Here is a 24889-nt window from a genome sequence, read left to right as displayed (position 1 = left end):
CGGAAACAACAGATTCTACTGCAGTGTGACTACTGGATTTGACGTTTCTCCAATTAGATACTTTTGACTCATGGAGTTTGGAGAGCTTCATTTTCAGAAATGATTCTAACAAAACCAGGACGCATTTTATTTGCGCTAGATTTCACCTTTTTTGCTGAGTGAAAAAGCGATAGGAGTATTTCCACCAGCACAGCATAGCTTTACAGTTAATCTTAGTGCAAAGAATAATGCGTCATAAAAGTCTGATTACATTTCATAAAGGCTTCGGTTGAGGCAGTTATCTGATGTTTATTTACACAACTAGAAAACCGCACCCATGAAACTGCAAACCATTGCAAGCCATGCTGTTTTTAGCAAAATAATAATCGCCAGTGCTAACTCCCAAGATCGGAGTTTTTCCACTGAAGGTTTGACCTCAACAACAGGAATCCCTCTGACTTCTTCAAAGAAAATGTAGCTGACAAGGTACACAACATTATGAAATACCTTTTTCTAATACATATTTAAATATGAATGCTATTTTCTCTTGATTCTTCTGCCTATAAGCGAGTACCTGCAATTTCAACAAGTCGGCCTGGAGCGCGCCTTGGGCAGGAGCGTGACGCTGTGAGCGTTCACGTTGTTCGCGTGTTCACAGACCGGTGTCTGCTAGTGCACCGGTCTGTACCACTTGGGAGGCCTTCACAACAACAATAAGGGTCGCTAGCGGCAGCGCTTTGCGCTGCAATGCCAGGCGAGCCCTAAAAAGGACAAAATGACAGGACACAACACAAATTTAACAAACACAGTGATAAGACAGTGAATATCACCCTGTGACTGGAAATGGTGATAGAGCAAAGTGCAGCATTGAAAAGTGCTTTAAAACTGGCTTGTGGATACCACTAGAGCCTTTATTTATAGGTTCCACAACCAGGGTTAAAAGAATTGCGGATGGGTCATGTTAGTAGAGAAAATTAGGTTCTCACAACACCCCTCCTGGTACTACTTGTGCCAACATGTTTCGACCGACTTACTGTGCCACAAAGGTCACCCCGGTCTTCTTCAGGACATCTATCTCTTCCAGTCCTGATACCTACCCAGTCGCAGTACGGTCAGTGGGTGGACAAGAAAAGGTTTCTCTAGATCATAAATTTATCATGACGTGTGGAGGAAATTCCCACCATCACGGGATGCAACATACTGAAAAAAAGCACAATAAATCATATGCTTACATGTATAATGCTAATTCATGGACCCCATCCAAGGTGTCCAACTGTATTTTGTCTACAAAGTCCCCCTTAGAGAACTAGTTCCTGGGTTATTTAATTAAGTGAACCCCGAAGGTGATTAAAAGCATCAACCACCCAGATATTAAACGAGAAATATTGCTGCATAATGGGTTACCACACCCCCCAGTAGATACACACCTTCCTCCCGTACATCACGTTAAAAAGGCCTGCATCTAGACTGAAAAGAATTCAGCCATCTATGCCTGACCCATATGGCGTACTCACCGAGTTTATCAATGATTAAAACTCGAAATGGCACCCGGCAGGAAGGTCTCCAAAGAACACAACCTGTGTTTGAGTCAAAGGAAATTCGCACAAATTAAAAACGGAAGAAGAAATCATAAAATCACTCTCTGTAATATAGACGGATGTTAGAGACCCGTTTAGTGCCTTCACACAAAGTTAGCCATGCAAATATTGGCAGTCGAGAATCGTATACATCAACCGGTTACCAAGAGCGGTCGAGTTTACGTCCCCCTTCCCGCCTGCACACCAAACCTCCCTATTGTTTCGAAGGAAAACCCCTTGAAATGATCCTGCTTCCGGATCGCCGCGCAGTGTAGAAAGCGTCTGGTGGCTCCATTTTTAAAGGGGGTTGCCCGGGCACTCCTACCCTCACAAAGCCGCCAAGACGTAACGACGTCAAAAGCGTCAGAATGTCATGACGCGATGATGTCACGCCCTCAGTACTTCGAGGCCTGATGGGAAATGGAGTCTGTCAGCGTCCTCCACGGGGCCTTAAGAAAACCCTGGTTTGTGTAACACACAGGGACCCCAAAGCGGGTGTTTATGGAGAGATGCAATCACACGTGGTCTTTTATTGGCAAATCACACAAGGGTATTCCGGTGGATAAAGAACACGTCCCCCAATCTTGATGGGACAAAGGTGTGTGTGCTGGTAGCGGGGTAAAGAAAGAGAGAAGAGAAGGAGGGAGAGAGAAAATTAGGCCAAAACAGGGGTGAATGACACTCCACATGGGACGGTGGAAGAAGATAAAGGGCCCATATGATTGTAATACAGGAACAGGGCTAACAATATCTCTCCTATCTAATCATCACAGTCCCTCATAGTGTTCACATAGATCCAGACACTCTTAGACCTGTGAGGCAGGTCAACAAGCGGGGGGCAGCCAAGGTATATCATCATTGAGACCCACAATATGGCTCCTGAGCCGATAGACCCACTTCTGTTCACGCAGCAGTAAGGTTCAATTATCATCCACTGCATGCCTGCCCACTTGGAGTTTTCAATCACAGTCCACCTTAGGTCTTCTGAAGTGTGCCCTACCTCTAAGAAGTGTGCAGTAAGCCTTGTATTAGATCTGCCACATCTAATAGTGCTACGGTGTTCTGTGATTCGTGTCTTGACCTTGCTACTGGTCATGCCTTCCTGTTAATCCTGGGTTCCTGGTGGCATACCAAAGCCTGAGGCGCTGCCGCGGCCTATTCTAGCCCATATATTCAATTTCCGAAATAGGGATGTGATATTACAGACCGCGCGCACGGCGCCCCCACTAAAGATTGACAATGCCACCGTGACGATTTTTCCTGACAACACTGCCGCCGTCACAAAGCAACAACGGGGTTTTCTGGATGTCAAAAAGACGCTTCGTGACCGAGGTATCAAATACTCCATGCTCTTTCTGGCCAAACTGAGGGTGGAGGCTGAAGGTAAAATACATTTCTTTCTCACTCCGGACGAAGCACAAGCGTGGCTTGAGGGATGGCGGAAAGTTGAACGGCCTGGTAGACACCGTGACAATGGAAACTGGTGCACGGACCGCGCATTGAGTGAAGAACGCGAGTGACTCTGGTGAACGAGTTGTTTCCTTGATTATTGCCTCCTTCAGTAAATGTATGTATGTGTCTTGTAAATGTATGTGTCTTGTAAAGCACATTGCTGCCCTGAGGCGTCGTGGCACTGTAGACCGCTGGGGAATCTGTCCTGGCTATCCCTGTGAAATGGTCCCTAGTGGGTATCTCCAAGGTGAAACCAGGCATCCCCGGCGAATGTGGGGGCCTTTGTAGAGATGAGGCAAGCTAATGCCCAGAGTTGCCGAGTGTGATCCCTGGTTAGAGTAGGCACCGAGGCGAGATTTATCGAGTCAGCTGACCCCGGTCCATTACCCTGCCGCGTCGGGAATTGAACCCTGGTCCCGGGACGTTCTCTGCTTCCTGGTCTGCCGCCTCTAACCAGTGAGCCACACCACTCCACTTACCGTACAGATAGGTGGACGTGGATAACAGTGAGTAGACTTCGCTATGCTGCAAAGAGCTCACCAGGGCTTAACCTTGGCACGAAAGGAATACTTGAGACACTCCTAAAGAACATTGTTACGTCCTACTGAATCGGCCTCATAGACGGCGTGATTCCTGGAAAAGTGTTTTTTGTGTTTTTCATGTTCTGCACTCCATTCATTATGTCTCTTCATGGGATACATTTCTGGTTTGGGCTGGAGGACGGGGGAAGAAGTCAGCACACCTAATGTGAATGGTGTGGTTGCGGGGTAACGGATGCCATCTTTCACCCCTGATCGCTGGAAACTGGGAAGGGACTTAAGCACTCTGCTTGGTTGGGGAGGTGGGTAGTTTTGAATCAGTCAGGCAGGGTGGGGGGAGGTAATGTTATCAGAGTTCTATTTCTATGTTTTTGCACAGTTTCTAAGGGCAAGCATAATAACTCAAGTGACTAACGTCATACTAGGGCTGTAAGCGCTTCAATTTTGCTATGTACCAGATGACTACCCAGGGTCCCCAAGTTACTGATCAACAGTTGACTGCACTCTCCCCAGGGACCCCTTTGACTTTACTCACTTGGAACGTGCGGGGTCTGGGGGACAAGGTGAAAAGGGGTCTGGTGCTGCAATACATAAAACGCTGCGCACCCGCAGTGGCACTCTTACAGGAGACACACCTGATGGGCGCTAAGTGTAAGGCCTTAGAAAGTTGGGGATATAAAATGGTGGCTCATTCTGTGTTTTCATCTGGGACTAGGGGTGTGGGTATACTAATCAAGAAGCAGTTCCCATTAATAATACAGTAGATGATCAGGGCCGCTTTGCGGCCATTACATGCCAATAGGAGGGAAAATTGTCCAATCTGGTCTCAGCTTACATTCTACCCTCTCTACACGCAATAGCGCACCCCGCACTTACGGCATTTTTGCTGGCCCTACCGGCGGCAGAGATTGTGCTCTGGGGAGATCTTAATGACATAGTAGATGGGACCCTGGACAGACCCCCCCCTCGGCCGGGTGCAGTGGACGGTCACCGTCTGTGCACTTCATTGATGCCTTGGGACTCACAGACGCATGGCGGTTCAGGCACCCCAATGCAAAATAATACACCTTCCACTTCGGGGTACACGATAGCCTTACACGTATTGATTACTTTCTAATCTCGGCGGGCACTCTGGGTGGGGTAGTCGGCGTGGATATCCGCCCCAGGGGTATATCAGATCACTCACCGATACTACTGACATACTCACGCCAGCAGACTGTGAGGCGCCGTATTTTCCCCATAAACCCAAATTACCTACTCATTCCTGACGTGCTAAAGAAGATTACTGATGCCACTAAGCACTTTTTCCAAGAAAACATATCGTTGGTGAAGTACCCCAGCATTTTATAGGAGGCCTTTAAAACAGTGGCAAGGGGACACGCTATAGCATCTATCACTGGGCACAAACGGGAAAAACGGGCAGAACTAGAGAAGTTAGAATCGGACCTAGAGGCTGCGACACTCCAACACGCACAGCATCCAACACATCAATCTTCCCAAAGGCTACGTATCACACAGCATGAATTTGTGGCATACCAGAGAGAGATGGTCATGACTAGATTGCAAGCCACGCACCATAGAGTGTACGAAATGGGAGATAAGGCTGGCAAATTACCTGCCTGGTTAGACAAAAAAGAGAAGGCGGGCAAAACGCTTGCGCAGTTGCGTACGCCCGCAGACTCACTGGTGTCCGCTCCAAGTGTCATAGTTGGTACGCTGATACGCTGGCCGATCATTTTGAACGCATATATGCCTCGTGCTCAGCGTTTACGATAGACGAAGCCCATGACTATATTAGAGATTTAGCTATGCCGAAGCTTACACCGGAAGCGGCTTTGCTTTTAGAAGCTGACCTTACGGTTGAGGAAATACAGACAGCTATTGGCTCCCTTGCCTCCGGTATGGCAGTAGGACCTAACGGGTTCCCCATCGAATTCTAAAAAAAACGGTAGAACTGACGGCCCCCTTTCTATTGACTATGTTTCAGGACAGTCTCGAGATTGGAGAACTGCCTCGAGATCAACGGTTGGCCACCATAGTTGCGATCCCTAAGCCCGGAAAACCCCCTGATGATTGCACCTCTTATCGCCCAATCTCCTTAATCAATGCCGAAGCCAAAATTCTCGCCAAGCTCTTGGCGCTAAGGTTGACCCCCCACCTGTAATCTTTAATACACCCTGGTCAGTCTGGGTTCATGCCTCAGAGAAGCACAGCCTTTAACCTCAGGCGGCTGCAGGCGGTGATGGCCCGGAGATCCTCTATTCAAGAACCTGGGGTAATTCTCTCTTTGGACGCAAGTATGGCATTTGATGTGGTAGAATGGCCATATTTATTTGCATCCCTGCGACACTTGGGCTTTGGTCCAAAATTCCTTGCTTGGGTCCGTCTGCTCTATACTAATCCAATGACGCATGTGGTGGCTAATGTGCACATATCGCGAGACTTTCCGCTGTCCCGAGGGACGCGGCAGGGGTGTCCACTATCCCCACTGTTGTTCGCGTTGGCCTTGGAACCAGTAGCAGCGTGGATCAGGTGGAAACCCTCCATCCGCGGGCTTCGCTGGACTGATACATGGGAGGATCGTATATCACTGTATGTAGATGACATATTACTGTACTTTGCCTCCCCCAGAAAATCCATCCTAGAGCTCCTGAATATATGTGAAAAATTCGTCCGGGTGTCTGGATACACTATTAATTAGTCTAAATCTGTGCTCTACATGCTGAAAGGCCCACCACCGTTACTGCCTTTGGACTGCCCACTGCGGGTTACAGACGCAGCCTTTAAATATTTAGGCATCTGCGCAACACCTGACCCCGATGACTTCTATGTGAAAAATGTAAAACCCCCACTAGGGCGCTTCAAATGTGATGCAACGCTTTGGCGTAGCCTCCCCCTTACGCTTCTGGGCAAGGCAGCGCTTTACAAAATGATGACGCTTCCTCGTTTCTTATATGTCCTCGAAAACACCCCGTTTACGGTCCCACAGACCTATTTCAAAGCAATAGCGGCTCAAACCTCCAGTCTATTATGGGGGAACAAGCCGGCACGAATCGCCCAAGACAAACTGGTGCGTAGCTGGTACGATGGGGGGATTGCTCTTCCGAGTGTACAGATGTATTACTGGGCGGCACACCTTAAAATAATCAACTATTGGCTACATACCCCACAGGAGGAACCGGAATATCAAGCAGATAGGCACGAACTCGGATTGAACGGACTAATGGCAGCCTTATACAGCAAGCGTAGACCCCCCTCTCTGATTGGCCCCACTGCTCACACGATTCACATATGGTACCAGGCGCAGGCTCGCTTACACTGTTTAGGGGATATCACATAGATGACACCACTCTGGGACTCACACAGACTTGGACGCCTTCGAAATAGTAAGGTGTTCACAAATTGGGATAACATCGGTATTTCCACAGTGGGTGATCTTTGGAAGAAGGGCGAGATGGTGGAATTTTCCCACTTAGAAACACACTATGATATGGCACAGACGGAAAAGTTTAGATATTTACAAATCCGGCATGCACTTCAGGCCATCCTAGTACTAGGCACGACCATACCAGAGGCCAACCCACTGGAGGATACACTCCTTACAGAACATATGGTTGAAAGGGCAACATCCTTTATGTACCGCAAATTAATTAACAACCTGCCAGATTCGACGCCCAAGCTTCGACAAAAATGGTCCCGGGACGTGGGGTGATTTTGATGAGTCTGAATGGCAAGAGGCACTGTCATCGCCACGCAAGATGGCTATACCCGCGCGGCTTAGATTGGTCCAACTTAAGGTATTGCACCGCACCTATTACACCAGAACAACACTCTTCACCATAGGGAAAGCCCAACACCAATACTGTTTACGGAATTGTGGGGAGGAGGGTACTTTTTTTCATACCCTATGAGACTGTCCGCATGTGGCAGCATACTGGGATAAAGTGATGCGCACTCTCTCCCAAACTGTGGAAATTTCCTTATTACCAGAACCACGACGCTGCCTGTTAAACATGCGGGAGCCCAATGACCTTACCCACCAGCAGCAGGACGGGGCGATGCTGGGTATGACAATTGCTAAGCGCAACATTGCTATGCTACGGGGATCGAGTGACACACCTACGCTCCGGAAATGGTGTAAAGACATGGATGAGGCAATGGTAGCCGAGAAGGTGGTTTTTATACATTGAGGTTGTCCCCGTAAATGGGAGAAGGTATGGGGAGCATGGAACAAATTTTGTGGTTATATTTGTGATCCACCTGAACTTGACACGGACGAAATGTCCGCATAATGTGATTATGTTACTTGTGGGTGTGGAAAGAGACTCAAACGTACAGTTTACTGTGTGTGGGGATGTTGGTAAGACTAACATTGCATTATTTTCTAACTCTATTTGCAGCCAATCATGTCTATGTTGTCAATGTATTATTTGCCCTGATTTTCAATTCAAATTAATTATAAAAAATAAATAAATAAATAAATAAGAGACAAATACTGTTTTGTTCACTCTAGATCTGATGGTTTAAGAGCAGGGATTCATGATCGACATTGGATGCCCTCTTCCTGACTCTTTTGATGACCCTTGATGGATACCCCTTCTGTTGTAGTTACTGGGATAGCACATCCGCCTCAGTCGTAAAACCAGCTCGTTCTGAGCAATTACGGCGTATACGGAAGAATTGTCCCACCGGTTGTTGCACGTGCATTACAATTGTATTCTCCCCACCCCTTCTTGTGTTTACAATGAAACGAGGCAGACAGTGGCAAATCAGATGAAAGACAAGGCAATAGAACAAGGCAATAGGGCAATATAGCGGCAGAAGCTGGAGTGCACAGCAGCAGCAGCATGAGGGAGAGCTGGGTCGGGGACCTGATCAATGGGGTTGCGCTTTGGCCTCAAACAAGTAGGTCCTGGGAAAGGCGCTGCAAGGCAGTGGGCACGGCTTGGCAGGAGCCAGCAGGTGGGAATAGGGAGTTAGGAAAGGGGCAGCGAAGGCAAAACAGATGAAAAAGATACTAAGATGGAAAAATTAAGGCAAGCAGCAGAAAAAAAGGCAATAGCACGTGACAAAACAAATGAAAGACGATACTAAGAGGGAAAAATAAAGGCAGGAAGCAGAAAAAAGGCAAAAATTAGGCAAAACAGACGCTAAGAAGGGAAAAATGAAGGCATACAGCAAGGCATACAGCAGAAAAAGGTAATAGAACAATGCAGGCAGTGGCAAAACAGATGAAAGGCAAATAAATAGACCTAGGTTATAGAGCAATATAGCTGCAGGGGCTGGAGCACGCTGCAGGAGAGCATGAGGGAGAGCTGGGTCTGGGACATGCTCTTGCAAAAGTCCTTTGTGTCCCTTCCTAAGAGTTGTTTACACCTCTCTCTGGGAGGGCTGCTTGTACCTGAAAACGGCTACTGGACAACTTTGGGCAACAAAGTGGCAACTTTCTAAAATTCACTTTGTAAACTAGTAACATTAAATTTGACATGAGCAACATCTCTGGTTTAAAGCACAGATTCTTTTGATACTATGAATAGCAATTTCATTAGTCCCATTTGGAAGTTAGCACTGCTGAGTTGTCAGCATGTAACTCGGGACATGTTAAACTGATGCCCTCTTTTTAACATAGAGCACCCTGGCTTAGATCTAGTGAGGCTTGCCTTAGGGGTGAAATATATATTATAAAGGAAGGTTTGGGCTTTCCAATAGGTTTGAATGGCAAAGTTAGTTTGCAGTGACAGTCTTGGAGACATGCTTTCCTTTGTCACACTCGTGCTGGCACAATCAGTGCTGCAGTCCAAGGGGGATACCTAGCCAATAGGCCCTAGCTACTCCTGGTACCATATACTATTTACTTATAGGTAACTTAACTTAAGCCATTTCAGGGTAAACCAACTAAACATATACCTTTAATGTTAACACATGCTTTGGGGTCTGGACAGCAGGGCCCAGTGCGTTACAGTGTCATTAAACTAGTACCCAATAGCCAAACTGTGGGGGCAAAGGTGAACCTGTAAAAATCTATTTCCTCACACTACCAGAAAGTGACTTCATAACCATACATTCATCCCTTAAAGCATCATACACACCGCAACACACCTTATTACAAACAGGCATTCTTGGTTGTCTGACTGACAAACTCATCATGTCTAGTGGCTTTTCCCACACCCTTAACCTACAAGCCTAGAGCAAAAAAGTACCAAAAATAAACCAAGGCAACCAGTCTCTTCCATCAATGCACAATGATCTGGAACATCACCCCTGTATCCACAAGGACTCCCCAAACCTGCTTCAATTTAAGAAAGAACAGGACACAGCTCTTTAAAGAACACATCATGACACAGTAACCGTCGATCTCCGAAGATCACAGGTACCCCTCCAATCACTGGACTGTGTACTTGTATAGAAATGAATGTGTCCTGACCTAAAAATAATTAAAATGAAATGGCAGGTCACCCAAGCCTAAAAGGTGATTGAATACATCTAATCCACTAATTGATTTGATCGTTCAATCGCTATACATTTGATGAGATACTATAATCATAAATCCTATAGACTTCCTGTCATTATGAGATGTGATGTTGTACATATGTATCCCAAGTAAGCAATTCAGCATCTAGCCAAGACATGTTCCTTTTTCTGTGATTCTGGATTTTGTCTAAACCTTAACTTTAATGCACATATAAAGCATTCTGCAACACATCGTGGTAAAGTGGCATAAAACATTATCAATAAATAAACAACATGTGTTGAAGTGCCCCTGTGAGCCAATTAATATTTGTATGGAACTGTTGACGCTATTTTATCTGATAATCTTAAAATAAAGCTCCCATGTAGGATGGGGGACGATGATGTCCTCAATACCATCCCCATAGCGAATAGGCAGGCAACAAATACTCCAGCATTGTCAAATAAATAGGCTTTGAGACTCAAGAAGGCTAAAGATCAATATGTGTTAGAAACCTTTTGACCTTGTCATTGGATATCAAAAATCTAGGGCCAGATGTAGGTAGCCCAATACCGGTCGGTAACGGCCGAAAATGCCGATTTTCGGCCGTTACCAACCGGTATTGAGCATTTGGGATGTAGGAGACAGAAAATCGTCCGATTCGGTAAATTTACCGAATCGGAAAAGTTACCGAATCGGTAAACATTGTGAATCGGATAATTTACTGAATCGGTAAATTTACCGAATCGCAACGGTTTGCGATTCGGTACATTTACCGAATCGGTAAATTTACAGATTCTGTAAATTTACCGAATCGGTAAAATACCGATTCGGTAAATAAGAAGTGGTAAAAATGAATATTGAGATGTAGGTAAGCTCTTAAATACCGAATTTGCTTGAAATTCGGTATTTAAGAGTCGGTATTTACTATGGATTGAAATCAGGTGGTAACCAGGTGCAGCCTATCAAAAAGGACCCAAAATGCAATACTTTTTTCACAATGGCGGCATTTTATGTCATTGCGAGACGGCTACAGGAGGAAGGAGAGAGGGAATGGCAGAGACAGGAGCAGGTCTACAGGCAGAGGATCAGCTTGTTCATGCTCACAGAGGCAGAGATACTCCAGAGGTACAGGTTGGCCCCAGACACCATTTTGGACCTCATCATGGACCTCCAACCACTGTTGGAGCACACTACCCCAAGGGCACACGCTATTCCACCCCACGTGCAGGTGCGGTGCAGCCTACACCTGCTTGCGTCTGGGAGCTACCAGAGTGTGGTTGCTGCGGTAGGTGGGGTGACCCAGAGCAGCCTGTCACGGTTTTTCCACAAATTCCTTGACGCCATGTTGCAGAGGATGGACCATTATATATCTTTTCCTGCAACCCATGCTGAACTGGTCCAAACAAAATCTGACTTTTACCAGATGGCACGTTTCCCCAATATCATTGGGCTGCATTGATGGCACCCATATTTCCATTTGTCCCCCTGCTGCCACCGAATATATATACAGGAATAGGAAGTCCACCAACACCATCAATGTGCAGGTGATCTGCAATGCCAAGTGCGCCATCACTGACCTTGTTGCAAAATTTCCTGGGAGTACCCACGGCTCCTTTATATTTCAAAACAGCGGTATGTATTCACGGCTGACAGCAGGGGAATTTGTTGAAGGATACCTCCTAGGTAAGACACAGTGTGCGACCCCTTTAACACCTATTGCAGTAAGAAGTAAATGTATGCATGTGAGTAATGTATTCCCTTTTCCTTTTAGGAGACAGTGCATATGCCCTCCGCTCCTTCATACTCACCCCTACCTCAACCCCTCAACACCCAGCCAAAGGAGGTATAACAGGGCCCACAAGAGCACAAGAAATGTTGTGGAGCGTTCCTTCGGCATATGGAAAAGCAGGTTTAGGTGCTTGCACAAGAGTGGAGGTGCCCAGCTGTATACCCCCATCACCTGCTGTAAGATCATTGCTGCCTGTGCTATGATGCACAACCTTGCTGTGAAGAAGGGCACAGAGGTGGAGTTGTCAGACTTTGAGGATCATTACGACGAGGCTGCTGTGCCTGAAACACGACCTGCTGGAGTGTCAACACCAAGTGATGGCAGATACAGACGTGAGGATATCACACGCAACTATTTCTGAGTAAGTAATGAGACAAAGACATATGTAGAATGCTAGAACACTAGTTTAATGTTGTAATGATGTCGGTATTTAAAATAACAAAAGTGCACCAGAAAGCATTTCACTGCAATGCTCACAGAGAGTTAACAGACACAGACAGGTGTTGTAAGCACCCACCGTAGTTTAATGTGGTCACTACGCAGGTATCCAAGGCACAAATGTGCAACACAAACTTTTAACTTTCAAAATTGTAAGTCCAGGGTCACTAGCCCATACTAATGATTGTTCATTTGCGTCCATGCTTAGCACTGCCAGATGTATGTGGCTCACTGTGTTCGCTGGGCGTTAGGCCTGTAGCCTCACCTTGCCGCCTGCTGCTCCTCCTTGTCTCTACAATAAGGGGGCTTGCCATGCTGCTCCTACTTGTGGTCCCTTCACTCTCTGGCACATCAATAGCAGCAGTTTGTGCTGTTTGAGCATTTATTAGCGCCTCAAGAGCACCAGTCATTCCGGCTATGCCCCTTGTCAGATGATTGCTGTTTTGCGTCAAGACCTCCTGACTGTTCATGCTACGCCTGCATAGCAGGGATGTGGCTGTGGCCAGGCGGTGAATTGCTTTGTTATTTTGCTGTGCACGCTGCTTCTCCCTGCGCCTTGATGCTATTTCTGTGTCCAGTTTGGTGCACAGTAGCTGCACTGATTGTGTCATTTCATGTATCCCTGTAGCCATGTTCTTGTTTACTTCCACCAGTTCCCTGATGCCCTTTCCAATTTCTTCCATAGTGATATTGAGATTGCGCATTTGTCGTTGACAGGACATGATGCCCTTTCCCTGCATCCTCTGAATCTTGACCATGGTTCCCTCCAGGCCTTGGAACACACTGGACCCCTCCCCATGTGCACCTACACTCCTTCCTTGGACTGTGCGGCGTCTTGTGCTACTAAGGACAGGCTCTGCGCTGGACTGCAGTGTGGCAGAGATATCATCTCCAGGCAAGGTTTGTGGGTCTTCAACCACCATTTCACCGGCAGCTGTCTCCATTTCTATCAGTGGGGGAACAATATGCCTCCTGCTTGGTTGTGCTGCAGGTGTTTCAACAGCCAGTGATGCTGGCATATCTGGTGAAGACATTATCAGAGGGGACTGTGAACGTCGTGGGGATGCCTGCAAATCTTGTGTGATTTCAGGGTCTTCGGAAGGTGGCTGGCCACTCGGTACACCTGTGTCCTGTGATGCACTGGAACCTGGCTCCTGACTTTCACCCCTCTCGGGTGCCGTGCCTTCAGTCTCATGTGACTGCCTTCTGGATGTGTGACCTGTGGACATATGAGCGTATATCAGCTAAGCGCAAATGTCTCACAGCCACTACAATTAAATCTTTTCAAATTGCACAATTTACATGTTGCCTGCCCTTCCTTATGTCTGCAATCATTTGCCTAACTTGGTGGTTGCTGTGCTGTATGACATGGTCTTTCATTAAATGAATACATGTACCATGATGCATTGCTACTGTTTGGTGCTGGCACACTGGGACTGGGGTAACTTAGCTTAAAGGGGTGAGGGAAGGATGAGGGTGTGAGGGGGATTGCTGTGCATGCATCTTACCTTTTCTACTTGCAGCTTTGGCAGAGCTGTCCACTTCTCCCAGTCCGCAGACGCTTTCAGGCTCAAAGGTTGTGGCCACCATCTCCTCCAGGTCAGTGAGAGGGGTGCTGTGTTCTTTCCTCCACCAGTTTGCGATGCCTGCTTGTGGTGGTCTGCTAATTTTTTTTGTGAGGCTCCTCAGGTCATAGAACCTCTTTTTCAATTCCTCTGTGAATTTGGTGGTCACTCCCACAGCATTGACTTTGTCGAGTATATCTTGCCAAATCTTCCGTTTAGCAGATTCAGCCACAGAGAGGGACTGCCTTCCAAAAAGTTTGAGGTGCACCTTTACCACCTCCTCCACAAGGACCTGTAGCTCCATGTTGCTGAATTTCAGCTTTCTCTTTCTCTCTGTCTGCTCTGTGTCTTTGCTGCTTGCCATGTTTCAGGTTTTAAAATGCACAAACTCTTTCTGCTGCTGCTCCCAGTCTCTCTGCTCCAACTGCCTCTCCAGAACCTTCTAACTAGTTGCAGCTGCCTGTGTAGCCACTTCCTGGTAGGGAGGGGGAGGGTGGTAGCACCTGATTGGCTGTTTTCTTAAGTTTCACTTTTGCTTGCTTTCCGATTCGGAATTTACCGATTCGGTATTTACCGAATCGGTATTTACCGAATCGGTATTTCCCATTCATTCCTATGGGCATTTTGGCCCCTAGGAATGAATGGGAAATACCGATTCGGTAAATACCGAATCGGTAGATTCCGAAATTCCGATACCGAATTTTACCGATTCGGTATTTAATACCGAATTTTTCCCTACATCTCATTTACCGATTCATGAATACCGAATCGGTAAAATTCGGTATTTAGGAATCGGTAAATGGTATTTACCTACATCTGGCCCCTAGTTACATACAATTCAATAACAGTCTCATTTATGAACAGGCCTACTGTGAAACAAACAGGAAGAGCCTTGGATTGTTGCAAAGAAAGGAAGCTTCCACCAGGGTTCTTTGTAAAAAGTATTGTCACTAAAGAGCATTTCATAATGCACAATTTGCCACGTGCGATGAGAAGAAAAATGAAAACACACTCAGTTAAAGGTTGCGTTTGAGATTGAAGGTGGAGGTTAGGCCTAATTCGAACCTAGTTCAGATAAGCACATGCTGTAGTGAGTGCTCTTTTTTGTTTTATGCTCTGCTGCTATTTCTGTCATTTGTTATATTTTTGTCTTGGTATATGTATTTTCGACCTTTCTGAAATGTTTTTATTTGCTGTATTTATGTCACTTTTTTGGGCGAAAATTTCGTCAGAATATGGTTATTTTTAATTGAATTAAATAGTTAAGCACAGGAAAATACAGGTTGGCAAAGCGTAGATTTGTTGTTTTCGGTTTTACCTGTGTTGTTCTGTATGAGAAGATTTGTGAACCTTTTATACGGTTGTTCTCCAGGGTGAAGCAGATAGAGATCAGGAGTGAGTTCCCACGTTTCCAATCGGACGCGAAAATGGTGGAGAGAAAAGCGAATAAGCATGGGAAGTGTATAAATGATGAGAATAAGCACTCTGAAAAGACAAATAAGAAAAACACGCCATTAGCTAATTGTATATATATATATATGGCATTTATTTTCAAAGTCTTTAAAAATATGTTGATTTTTTTTAAATATTGCTAGTGAACTAAACAAGTACATTTGTGCTCAGCCTGCAGACGTTAAAACCTGCTCCTAGAGGAGCTATATGTATCACAGGCAACTAAAGATAACTGCTTCTGCAAGGTAACACGGCCTAAAATTTCTCAAAATATTTATAGTACTGTTTTCCAGTTTATGTTTCCATCTTGTTCCTTTCAATAGGATTCTGGGCCGTATATCATGTTGGGAATCTATTCAGATGCGGCATGGTCGAAATACAAATCATTGTACTGTGGCATGTGCATGGAATGGTGAAGGATGGAATGTCTGTTGGTAAGCTTGGGAATGTTCCGGTGGGTTGAGAACAGAGGTATGTGGACATTTGAAAGGGAGCAGTTGTGGGATGAAGGAATCTGGTGCTGGCAGTGCTGATTGGTCCTCATACCAGGAACGTGTAATAAAGACCTACAACCATACACCACTTCAGTGTACACCACTGCACTGTACGCTATTCCAGTGTACTTCACTCTACTACACCACACCACTGCGCACCACTTCACTATAGGCCACCCCACTCTACTACAATCCGCTGCATGCTATTACACTGTGCACCACTCTATGCCACTCTACTGTATGTCACTCCACTCTACATTACTACATTCTATGCCACTTCACCGTATGCCCGTCCAGTCAACGCTACTCCCCAGTATGCAACTACCCTGTATGCTACTCCACTTTATGCTACTTTAATGCAAGCAAGCAAGCAACACTATATCGGTTTGTTGTATGTTCAGAATGGGATTCGCATGAAGCATACAGACACGTGAGAGTCGACACTACGTTACAGGCACGTATTTTGTTTGTTTGTGACTGCTTTTTCTTTATTCCTCCCACAGGTCTTGATTTTTGCTCGCCTATTTTGGTTTGAGCCATCGCCGATTGACGATTTTTGCAATCTGGCTTTAGGAATCTAGGACTGGCTGCACGTTAGTGTGTGCAGACCACCCATTTTCCTCACTTCTGGTCCTGACGAAAACCTGTGATTTACCACTCTAAGGTTGAAACATGTAGACCATTCACATAGATACTCTCGGTCATAACCACCTAATAGTATCTTCCCACCGTTTTTAATATTGTCAAGTAGCCCTTGAATAAAGTTTTAAAGGTCATACCAGGACAACTTTTTAACACCACCTTTTGCACTTAACACTCACAAAAACCAGCTCCACTGTAATTCAGGTGTCGCAGCACACCCTGATGGCATTCGTCCGTCAGGGTGGACCCCGATGATGAAGCATGTCACCAACCAGGTTGGTGAGTGAGGGGTTTTAAAAGGAAAATATTCCTCTATTCATTGACATCCAATTCGAAACCCTTTTGTTAAGGTCTCGGTGGAGATACTCCTTCTTTTGTTATTTCTATATTTCAGTCCAGGGGACTGGGAGTATTTTTCCTTTCACACATGTGAAAAATTCCCTTGCTCCCTCCTTCTGTTTATATATGAAAAAAGATGTTTGCCCATTTTTTCAAATAGGAAGCTTTGCTAACTCCTAAAAACTGCTGAGTGAGATTTAAAGGGTTAACAACTGTATATCTTGACCGTTTTAATTGTTTAGGATTTGGAGATACAAAAAGTGAAGATAATCTGATTGGATGAGGTAACATTTATCCCTGCCATTCCTTTTGGTTCCATAGTTCCAAAGTTTGAACCACAAGGCTGAGTAATCTGATTGGCAAGCAGTTCCACAGTTGGAATCATACATTTGAGTAACTGATTGGCAGGCTATAAGAGAAGGCTGCCATTTCAGGATGGTAGTTTGGTTTGCCCTGTTCCCATCATGCACTGGGACAGGAACAGACTAATTTGCATATAGCCAAGTTCTGAGCTGGGATGGTGCAGTGAGCTAAAAAACGGTGATGGATAAAGCCCTGATCTTTGGACTGGGTAAGAGTGGTCTGCTTAATTCAGGCACTCTGTTCATCACCACCCCCTTTTCTGAATCATTTTGTCCACCATAAGCGTGGAAGGGTATACTCAGATGTGAGTCCCTTGCTCATTGCACCATAAGGATTCAAGCAAGCCGGGCCGACGATGCCTGAAATGGCAGAAACCGGTCCCCGGAAGCTTGTTTCCTTCCCAGTATAAGAATTGGCTTGGTAGTTTGGTTTGCCCTGTTCCCATCATGCACTGGGACAGGAACAGACTAATTTGCATATAGCCAAGTTCTGAGCTGGGATGGTGCAGTGAGCTAAAAAACGGTGATGGATCAAGCCCTGATCTTTGGACTGGGTTAGAGTGGTTTGCTTAATTCAGGCACTCTGTTCATCACCACCCCCTTTTCTGAATCATTTTGTCCACCATAAGCGTGGAAGGGTATACTCAGATGTGAGTCCCTTGCTCATTGCACCATCAGGATTCAAGCAAGCCGGGCCGACGACGCCTCAAATGGCAGAAACCGGTCCCCGGAAGCTTGTTTCCTTCCCAGTATAAGAATTGGCTTGGTAGTTTGGTTTGCCCTGTTCCCATCATGCACTGGGACAGGAACAGACTAATTTGCATATAGCCAAGTTCTGAGCTGGGATGGTGCAGTGAGCTAAAAAACGGTGATGGATCAAGCCCTGATCTTTGGACTGGGTAAGAGTGGTCTGCTTAATTCAGGCACTCTGTTCATCACCACCCCCTTTTCTGAATCATTTCAGGATGAGGGGCACAGTCTCCATGCCCTAAAAAAAGATATTTAGGCCATGTAAAGGGGCAAGGTGTGGTGGGTGTGGCTTGGGCAAGAGTGCTGCACCGTCACACTAGATTAGAGGTCCTGTGCAACTAAATTCTGCAACAATGAGCATACTGAAGGTTACAGTGTTCTCCGATCTACTCTGTCGGTGCTGTGAGTCCTTGGTGCATCTCTACTGGAAAGATTGTACTGCAGCTAAGTCCAGGAGAGGAGGAGAGGGGGAGGGAGTCTGAGACGTGTGTGGTCACTAGCACGTGCTATGCTTGTAATACCTCCTGAACTTATTGATAAGTTTGAAGTAATTCTGGAAGCAATAGCGACTTTGCATGAGTTGCTGGAAACTAAAATTGACGTTGCAACAATAGATTTAAATTTCCTTAGATCTGACCAGACCAAGCTTGCTGTAAGGATAACAATGGTCGAGTCTAGAATGGCTAGCACAAAACCCAGAGTACAGGGAACTGCCACAAGAGGTCACTGAATTTGAAGGAAAAAATGGAAATCCTGTAGCAAGGCGCTATGATGTAGAAGGTTGATCCTGAAGGGCCATTGTTAGCATTAACATTATGGGACAACCAGAAAATAGAGAGCCAAAGCATGGAGTTTTTTCTGGAAAAATGTTTGGTGGGTCAGGTAGATCACAGATGCTTATCACACTTATTTTCTTTTTATGTTTTATTAAATATAATGGTGTATAACACGAAGAGCTACTTGAGCAAATAATGAACCAACATCATTTTAACAGACACAGCCACTCACTCAGTTTACATTAGGTACACTTATGTAAGAGGATCAAGCTCACCTAGAACTCCATGGTTAAGTGCAGAAGGTACAAGCTGTGGGATCCAGCTAAGTCTTAGCTTTTGCTGATGCCATTAAGAACATTTTCCTGGCCTTAGTTCTAATGTGGCCATAGTTCTAATGTGAATCCATCTTCGGTAAATGGACAATGCAAGGTTTGGTGACAGCAAACCCAGTGAAAAAACACTGGCTGGCTTGAGGTTTGAACTCTGGGTAGGGGGTGGTGTTGTGAAGGAGCAAAGCAGAGCATTCTAACCTCCCAGCAATTCTTGCCAGGGTTTGCATTTTCAGCCAAACATCTTCCCAATCGTGTCATGTCTCACATAATGTGGACTATACCGCTGCTCGTGCATTGCCATCTCCAGCAGTTGGATTAAACCCGAGAGCTTTGTTTGGCCAAATCTATGTGGGGGCTAGTGCCATCTGTGTAGTATTTATGAAAATCCCATTTTTCATCTGGCCTTTCCATTATCAGTGCTTAATTTGAACCAGTGTTTGCGGGAGCATGTGAGACATGTGAGCATGTGAGACAAAAACACACAAAACAGAAAGACGGATAAAGAGAAAGATGGAAAGCAGGAAGCTGCAAGAGTAAGATAAACAGGCAGGAAGGGTCTGGAAATGGATTAAAGCAGCATGAGGTGGATTAAGGATTACACAGCCTTGGCACTGAGAGTGCCGACATTCAGTTGTGCCGGTCATGGGCTTCTGAAAAGAGCTTTGGGCAATGGCATTCATTCTTTAACAAACTAAGCACCGGTCATGATGCAGTTAGAAGTTTGTCCATGCCTGGGCTGAAAATGTCATAACAATGAAGAGTTATTACAACCCAGAGGCCTTACCCTTGCAAGTTACCCAAGTCTGGAAGTAATAATGTAGTGGGAACTTCAATAGGGTAATGGGGAAAGGGCTTATGGTTGCGGGAAAGCAATGTGTCAGTTGGAAAAAACTTCATGATAAATGGGGCAACATATCCAAAATTACTTGGTCCAGATTCATTACCCCGTTTAGAATTGAGTTCGTCCAAATGGGTTCTCAACACGCAATCCTGATTCTGCTGTTGCCACACAACAGGGCACCTATATGAGTCTTTTCGCATGTAATAGACAGTGAGCATTGGACCATGCATGATGTAGGGGCCACAAAATCAAATGAGATTTAATAGGTTTATGTTTATCTGCGAGTATAAAGTGTGCAAAACTGCCATTGATCCTAACAAGGCATCTTCGATGGGGATACACCTTGGGTGGTCCAGTGTGGAGGGTAGGAAGTAGCCAAGCTACACCACTTGGAACCACAACCTATAATATTCTCGGTTTGGGAGCCGGAGACCCCCGCATTCTATGCTGGCATGTAATTTACTAATTTTCAGTCTGGGTTTTTTCATCTCCAGATGAACAGCGTGTTAGTTTTCGGTATCTATAATGAGACCATTGAAGTTAATTATTGGCATCACATTCATTTTGAAAGTCTGTACTCTGCCCCACTGTTAGACCTGGAATTGGTAGGGTCTTCTTCCCACAATATTTTTGCTTTTTACCTCTACGTTTGGCTGTATCTTTTTGTTGGCCTTAGGACTCTGAGCCGTTTACCACTGCTAACCAATGCTAAAGTGCCTGTGCTCCTTCCCTAAACATGTGTGTAATTGATGTACTAATTTACATTTTTTATTTACTTGTAAGTCCCTTGTAAAGTAGTTTACCATATACCCAGGGCCCGTAAGTTAAATGCTGCTAGTGGGCTGCAGCACTGATTGCGCCAACCACAGAAGTATTCTTTCTTACCTGTCTCAGGCCTGCCACTGCATTGGCTGGGTGTGCAGTTTACTGCCCCTTCGACTTGGCATTTAAACTTACTTGCCAATCGTTAAACTCCCCTTTTATTACATATAAGTCACCCCTAAGGTAGGCCCCAGGTAGAAGCCTACCCATTTTATAGGTTAGCATTGGGTATTCCCTTATACCTTTTTAAGTGGTAATTCCAGATTAGAGAGGAATAGCTTTTTAATGTTTCATATGTTTGGAATGGTATTAATAACTCCTACTTACTGGCGAGGTTGGATTTAACTTTACTATTTTAGAAATGCCACTTTTAGAAAGTGGACATTTCTCTGCACTTACTGCCCTAACTGTCAGACAGCCTGTCTCCAATACACCTCTGGATTTGGCTGGGTGACAGCTACATTTGTGCATTCCATCTGGACGGGCACAACAGGTCACTCAATTGCATCTGCATTCATCTGCATTCTGATGGGTCTTCCAGGGATGAGAGGGGTGGGAGAGGATCACACTCCACTTGAATAGGTAATGTGCTTCCCACACACAATGTATTGATATCCCCCATCCGATAGCCTGGCATAGGATTGTGCTGAAAGGGACCCATGTGCACTTCGGAGAACTCCTCTGAAGCCACCCCTTACATCAAAGGTACTTTTGGGTATAAGTACTGGGGTATTGACACCCTAAGACCTTTGGATTTATAACCAGACATTGCTGACTCTGCCCCTGCACATTGCCAGAAGGACTGCTGTGCTTCCAGGAGGGACAGCCACTTTGCTAATTGCGTTGCTGTGTTGGCCTGCTGCTTGCTGTGCTGCAGGAGGGACTGCCACTCTGCAACCTGCCTTGCTGTGCTGGCCTGCTGTCTGCTACCTCTACCTTGTGACTAACTTCCAGTGTTCTACAGGGGCTTGTTGTTTAGTGTAATTCCTATATCCCTTGTAGGCTCTACGCATTGGAATAATATACACTAAAGTGTTGACATAGGATTAAGGTCAGTATGTCTCTATCGAGTGCATTAAACTTAATTACTTGTGTGTGTCAGCTAACTCAAAGGTCACTAGAAACCTCTCGAATGAACAAGAAGGGGTTAGTTTCTGACAACCACATAAACATGACAACTTTGTTTCCCTTAGAGTCGGAACAATCTCAGAACTGTGGAAACAATAGATAACAGTTTCACTCAGTCAATCGTGCATGCTTCATTTCTACAGAGTAACACAGAAATAGAGAGACGGGCGTTTCAATAAAAAGATTTATTGAACAGTCTTATTTCTCATGCAAGAGATATGAACTGCTACAATTGGAAGACAGGCTGCGTAGTACAATACGTACAGAGTTAGCAGTAAGATAAAATAATACTGCCGTAGCATGGTTTGGAGCTATGACATATATTAATTAAAATACATACATAAATAACACAAGCTAAAATGTGATACTCATCTGATGCTTCTAAAGTGTTCTACCCCAGTGTACCTAACCTAACTGTTGAGGTAAGAAATAGGTGCTGTTTTCAAAATTATAGCTAGCTATAGTTTAGTTTTGCCAAGAGTTGCCAAAAGTCCCTCTAGGATGTAGTTGGCTCCATACCTTAGAGTGTGCGAGGTTGGAATCTCTTTCCGGGACTCGATATCTAACACCCTGCAAGGGGAGTCAGAAGCACTGAAGCTGGATTCTCAGTGAGGAGGATGAGAGTGTCTGTTCAGTGCATCAGGCTGGAACTCGATCTCCTTTAGAACTTGTCGTGGTGAGCCACGTAGTCTAGTGGATCAAACCGTCCTGTACCGTGGTTTGCCAGGGCAAGTACAGGTACATTTATACCTTGAAGGTGTTTAGAAATGCCTGTATTGACGTAAGAGTCGGGCATCAGAACGTCATGAATGAACCCCTAAGTACTGCCACTTTGCAAACTGCTCTGCTGTGTTGGCCTGCTGCTTGCTGTGCTGCAGGAGGGACTGCCACTTTGCAACCTGCCTTGCTGTGCTGGCCTGCTGTCTGCTACCTCAACCTTGTGACTAACGTCCAGTGTTCTCCAGGGGCTTGTTCATGCATAATAAATGAGTTCCTGGAGAAATCAATATCCAAGCAAGGGAAATTCCTAAAGGCTTAAGGGTCTAGTTTTCCAAGAACTTGTTGAGACGTGGATAGATGGATGTAGGTGACCATGCCTGTATTTTGGTAGCATGGAACATGCCTAAATAAGGGCTGGATATTCTATGCCTAAATAAGGGCAATATGAATTGTACCTATATAAGGGCATAAATCGGGAAACCTTTATACGGAATCTAAATCAACACACAACACCCACTCCAGTTTCGTATGAACGACATTACTAAATCCTAAACATACTAAACATATCTAAAGAGCGTAGTGCATGAGTTGCTAAAGCACGCTGAACCATATCTAAAAACATATGTCCTAAAAATGCATTACAAAACCATTGCTATGCATAAGGTGTTGTACATATTAAAAAGCAATGTTTCATTCAAAGCATAAGGTCACATCTGAATGCGAATGAATGAACCATAAATATATACACATGATGAAATGGCTCATTAATACAGAAGAAAAAGGGCCAAAACCATTTCATATCAGGTTACATAATCAATTGTTGACGTGACAAAGTGGAATAATGTCCCTGGAAGATTTTCAAAGAATTCTGTTTTCTATGAATAATTCTACTAGAAGCAAATTACTGTGCCAAAGAAGAAAAATACAAATTTGGAAAAAAAAAATTAATCATAGGAAAAAAATATCCAAAGTTAGTCTCCTGTTTCGAAAAGAAAAAAAAAAGGAAGGCCGAATTCAGAGTCTTACTGGAACACTGTATGGGGATGGAGAAAACATACAATCTTCTAATCCTGTAGACAAAAAGTCATCTACCATTGTAGGTGAAAGTTGGAGTACCTCGTTTAAAAGATTAACCGCACATAGATGAGAAGCATTGCCTTCAGCATAGGTCGCATCAGCAATGTTCGTATCGGATGTTACCTGTGTGCCCGTTTTTTCCTCTCGAACCTCAGCAGTAGCAATTTGTGTCTGTGAGATCTCAATGAATGCCGACATGAGGTTTGGTAGCTGCTGGGGACAACACATTGCAAGGGGCGTTACCGGTGCCAGCAGAGTATCTGTATCCGTAGGCATGACTGATGGGAGTGTTAGACAGGTGTCTAGCACGCATTCTTCACCCCATAGCAGGCAGCGTAGAACAGGTAAGATGCAATCTTGCCAGATTGTTCTGAATGACAGAAACCATGTGGTGTTTAATTCTCGTAGACGAGGTAAACCCAAAAATTGGACGATGAGCTCATGACACTTCATCCCCAATGGAGCTCGCTCTATGGTTGGTGCTTTGGGTGTTGCTGGTAATTTGGCTTGCTATATCGTAGCAGTAGGAGCAAAAATAGGATGCCTGCAAAGAGCGCTAAAATGAGTGGCAGTCCGCCAAACACAGAGTACACGAAGTTTGGAAAAATTCCGTGGACTGCTTGAAAAGGTGCTAACAGTCCTGCACACACGCTCTTAAATACATGTATAATACCGCTCGTATCAGACATGTTTAAGATATGACCTAACATTTCTGAGAAATGCACAGGGCAGGTTGTATACAAAAAGGCATGTATTTCGGCAGAAATCCTTGCGACTTGTAGATCATTTGTTTCTTTGGCCTAGGTCAGTGGCACTGTTTTTTGTGAAATAATTGCTTTCATTCTGCTAAGAGTATCAATTCGAATAGAAGAGATGTTCAGTGAAAGCCATAGAGGCGAGTCCCTGACTGTGTCTATTTGTGGAAGCAAGACTTGCATACAGCAAGTGACCCTGGATGTAACCGTTACTAGATATGGGATACCTGGCAACATGCCACAGCAGCTGTGATCATTCAACATGAGGTAACTTCCATTAGAAAGTATTCCAAAAACTGGATTAATCACTGCAGACGGTGAACCTTGCAGGTGACAGGATAAGTTTGTAGTGGAACCATCACAGGCTCCATGTAAGTTAATACCCTGACAAGGGAGAGAACCGCTTAGAGCGTGTTCACAGTGTTCACCGCTTAGAAACACTTCATGTCCCCCACTCCAACATCTATGTGTGTAAGGTAAATCCCAGGAGGTCTTGATGTATCCTTTACCCAACCTTTCATATCTGGCTGCTGGTAACTGTTTTTAGCAATATTGAAAATGGAAAGTTGTAACAGGCAGAGTAATTTTACCATGTATGAGCCACTCAGT

The 24889-nt window shown here is 45.0% G+C and overlaps 1 protein-coding gene across 1 annotated transcript in view; it reads right to left on the bottom strand.

Moving 5' to 3' along the window:
• The window catches only part of LOC144770056 (ABC-type organic anion transporter ABCA8-like), a 2854033-nt gene that overhangs the window by 1208991 nt on the left and 1620153 nt on the right, over window positions 1-24889 (bottom strand). Inside the window, exon 20 of the mRNA XM_078654287.1 lies at window positions 15109-15275. Within this exon, the coding sequence (XP_078510413.1) occupies window positions 15109-15275 (167 nt within the window). The remainder of the gene's footprint in view (window positions 1-15108; window positions 15276-24889) is intronic.

This window comes from Lissotriton helveticus, chromosome 7, assembly GCF_964261635.1.
Source record: "Lissotriton helveticus chromosome 7, aLisHel1.1, whole genome shotgun sequence".
Lineage (NCBI taxonomy): Eukaryota > Metazoa > Chordata > Amphibia > Caudata > Salamandridae > Lissotriton > Lissotriton helveticus.
Note: the sequence above shows the minus strand (reverse complement) of the source record. Positions and strands in the feature narration are given on the sequence as shown.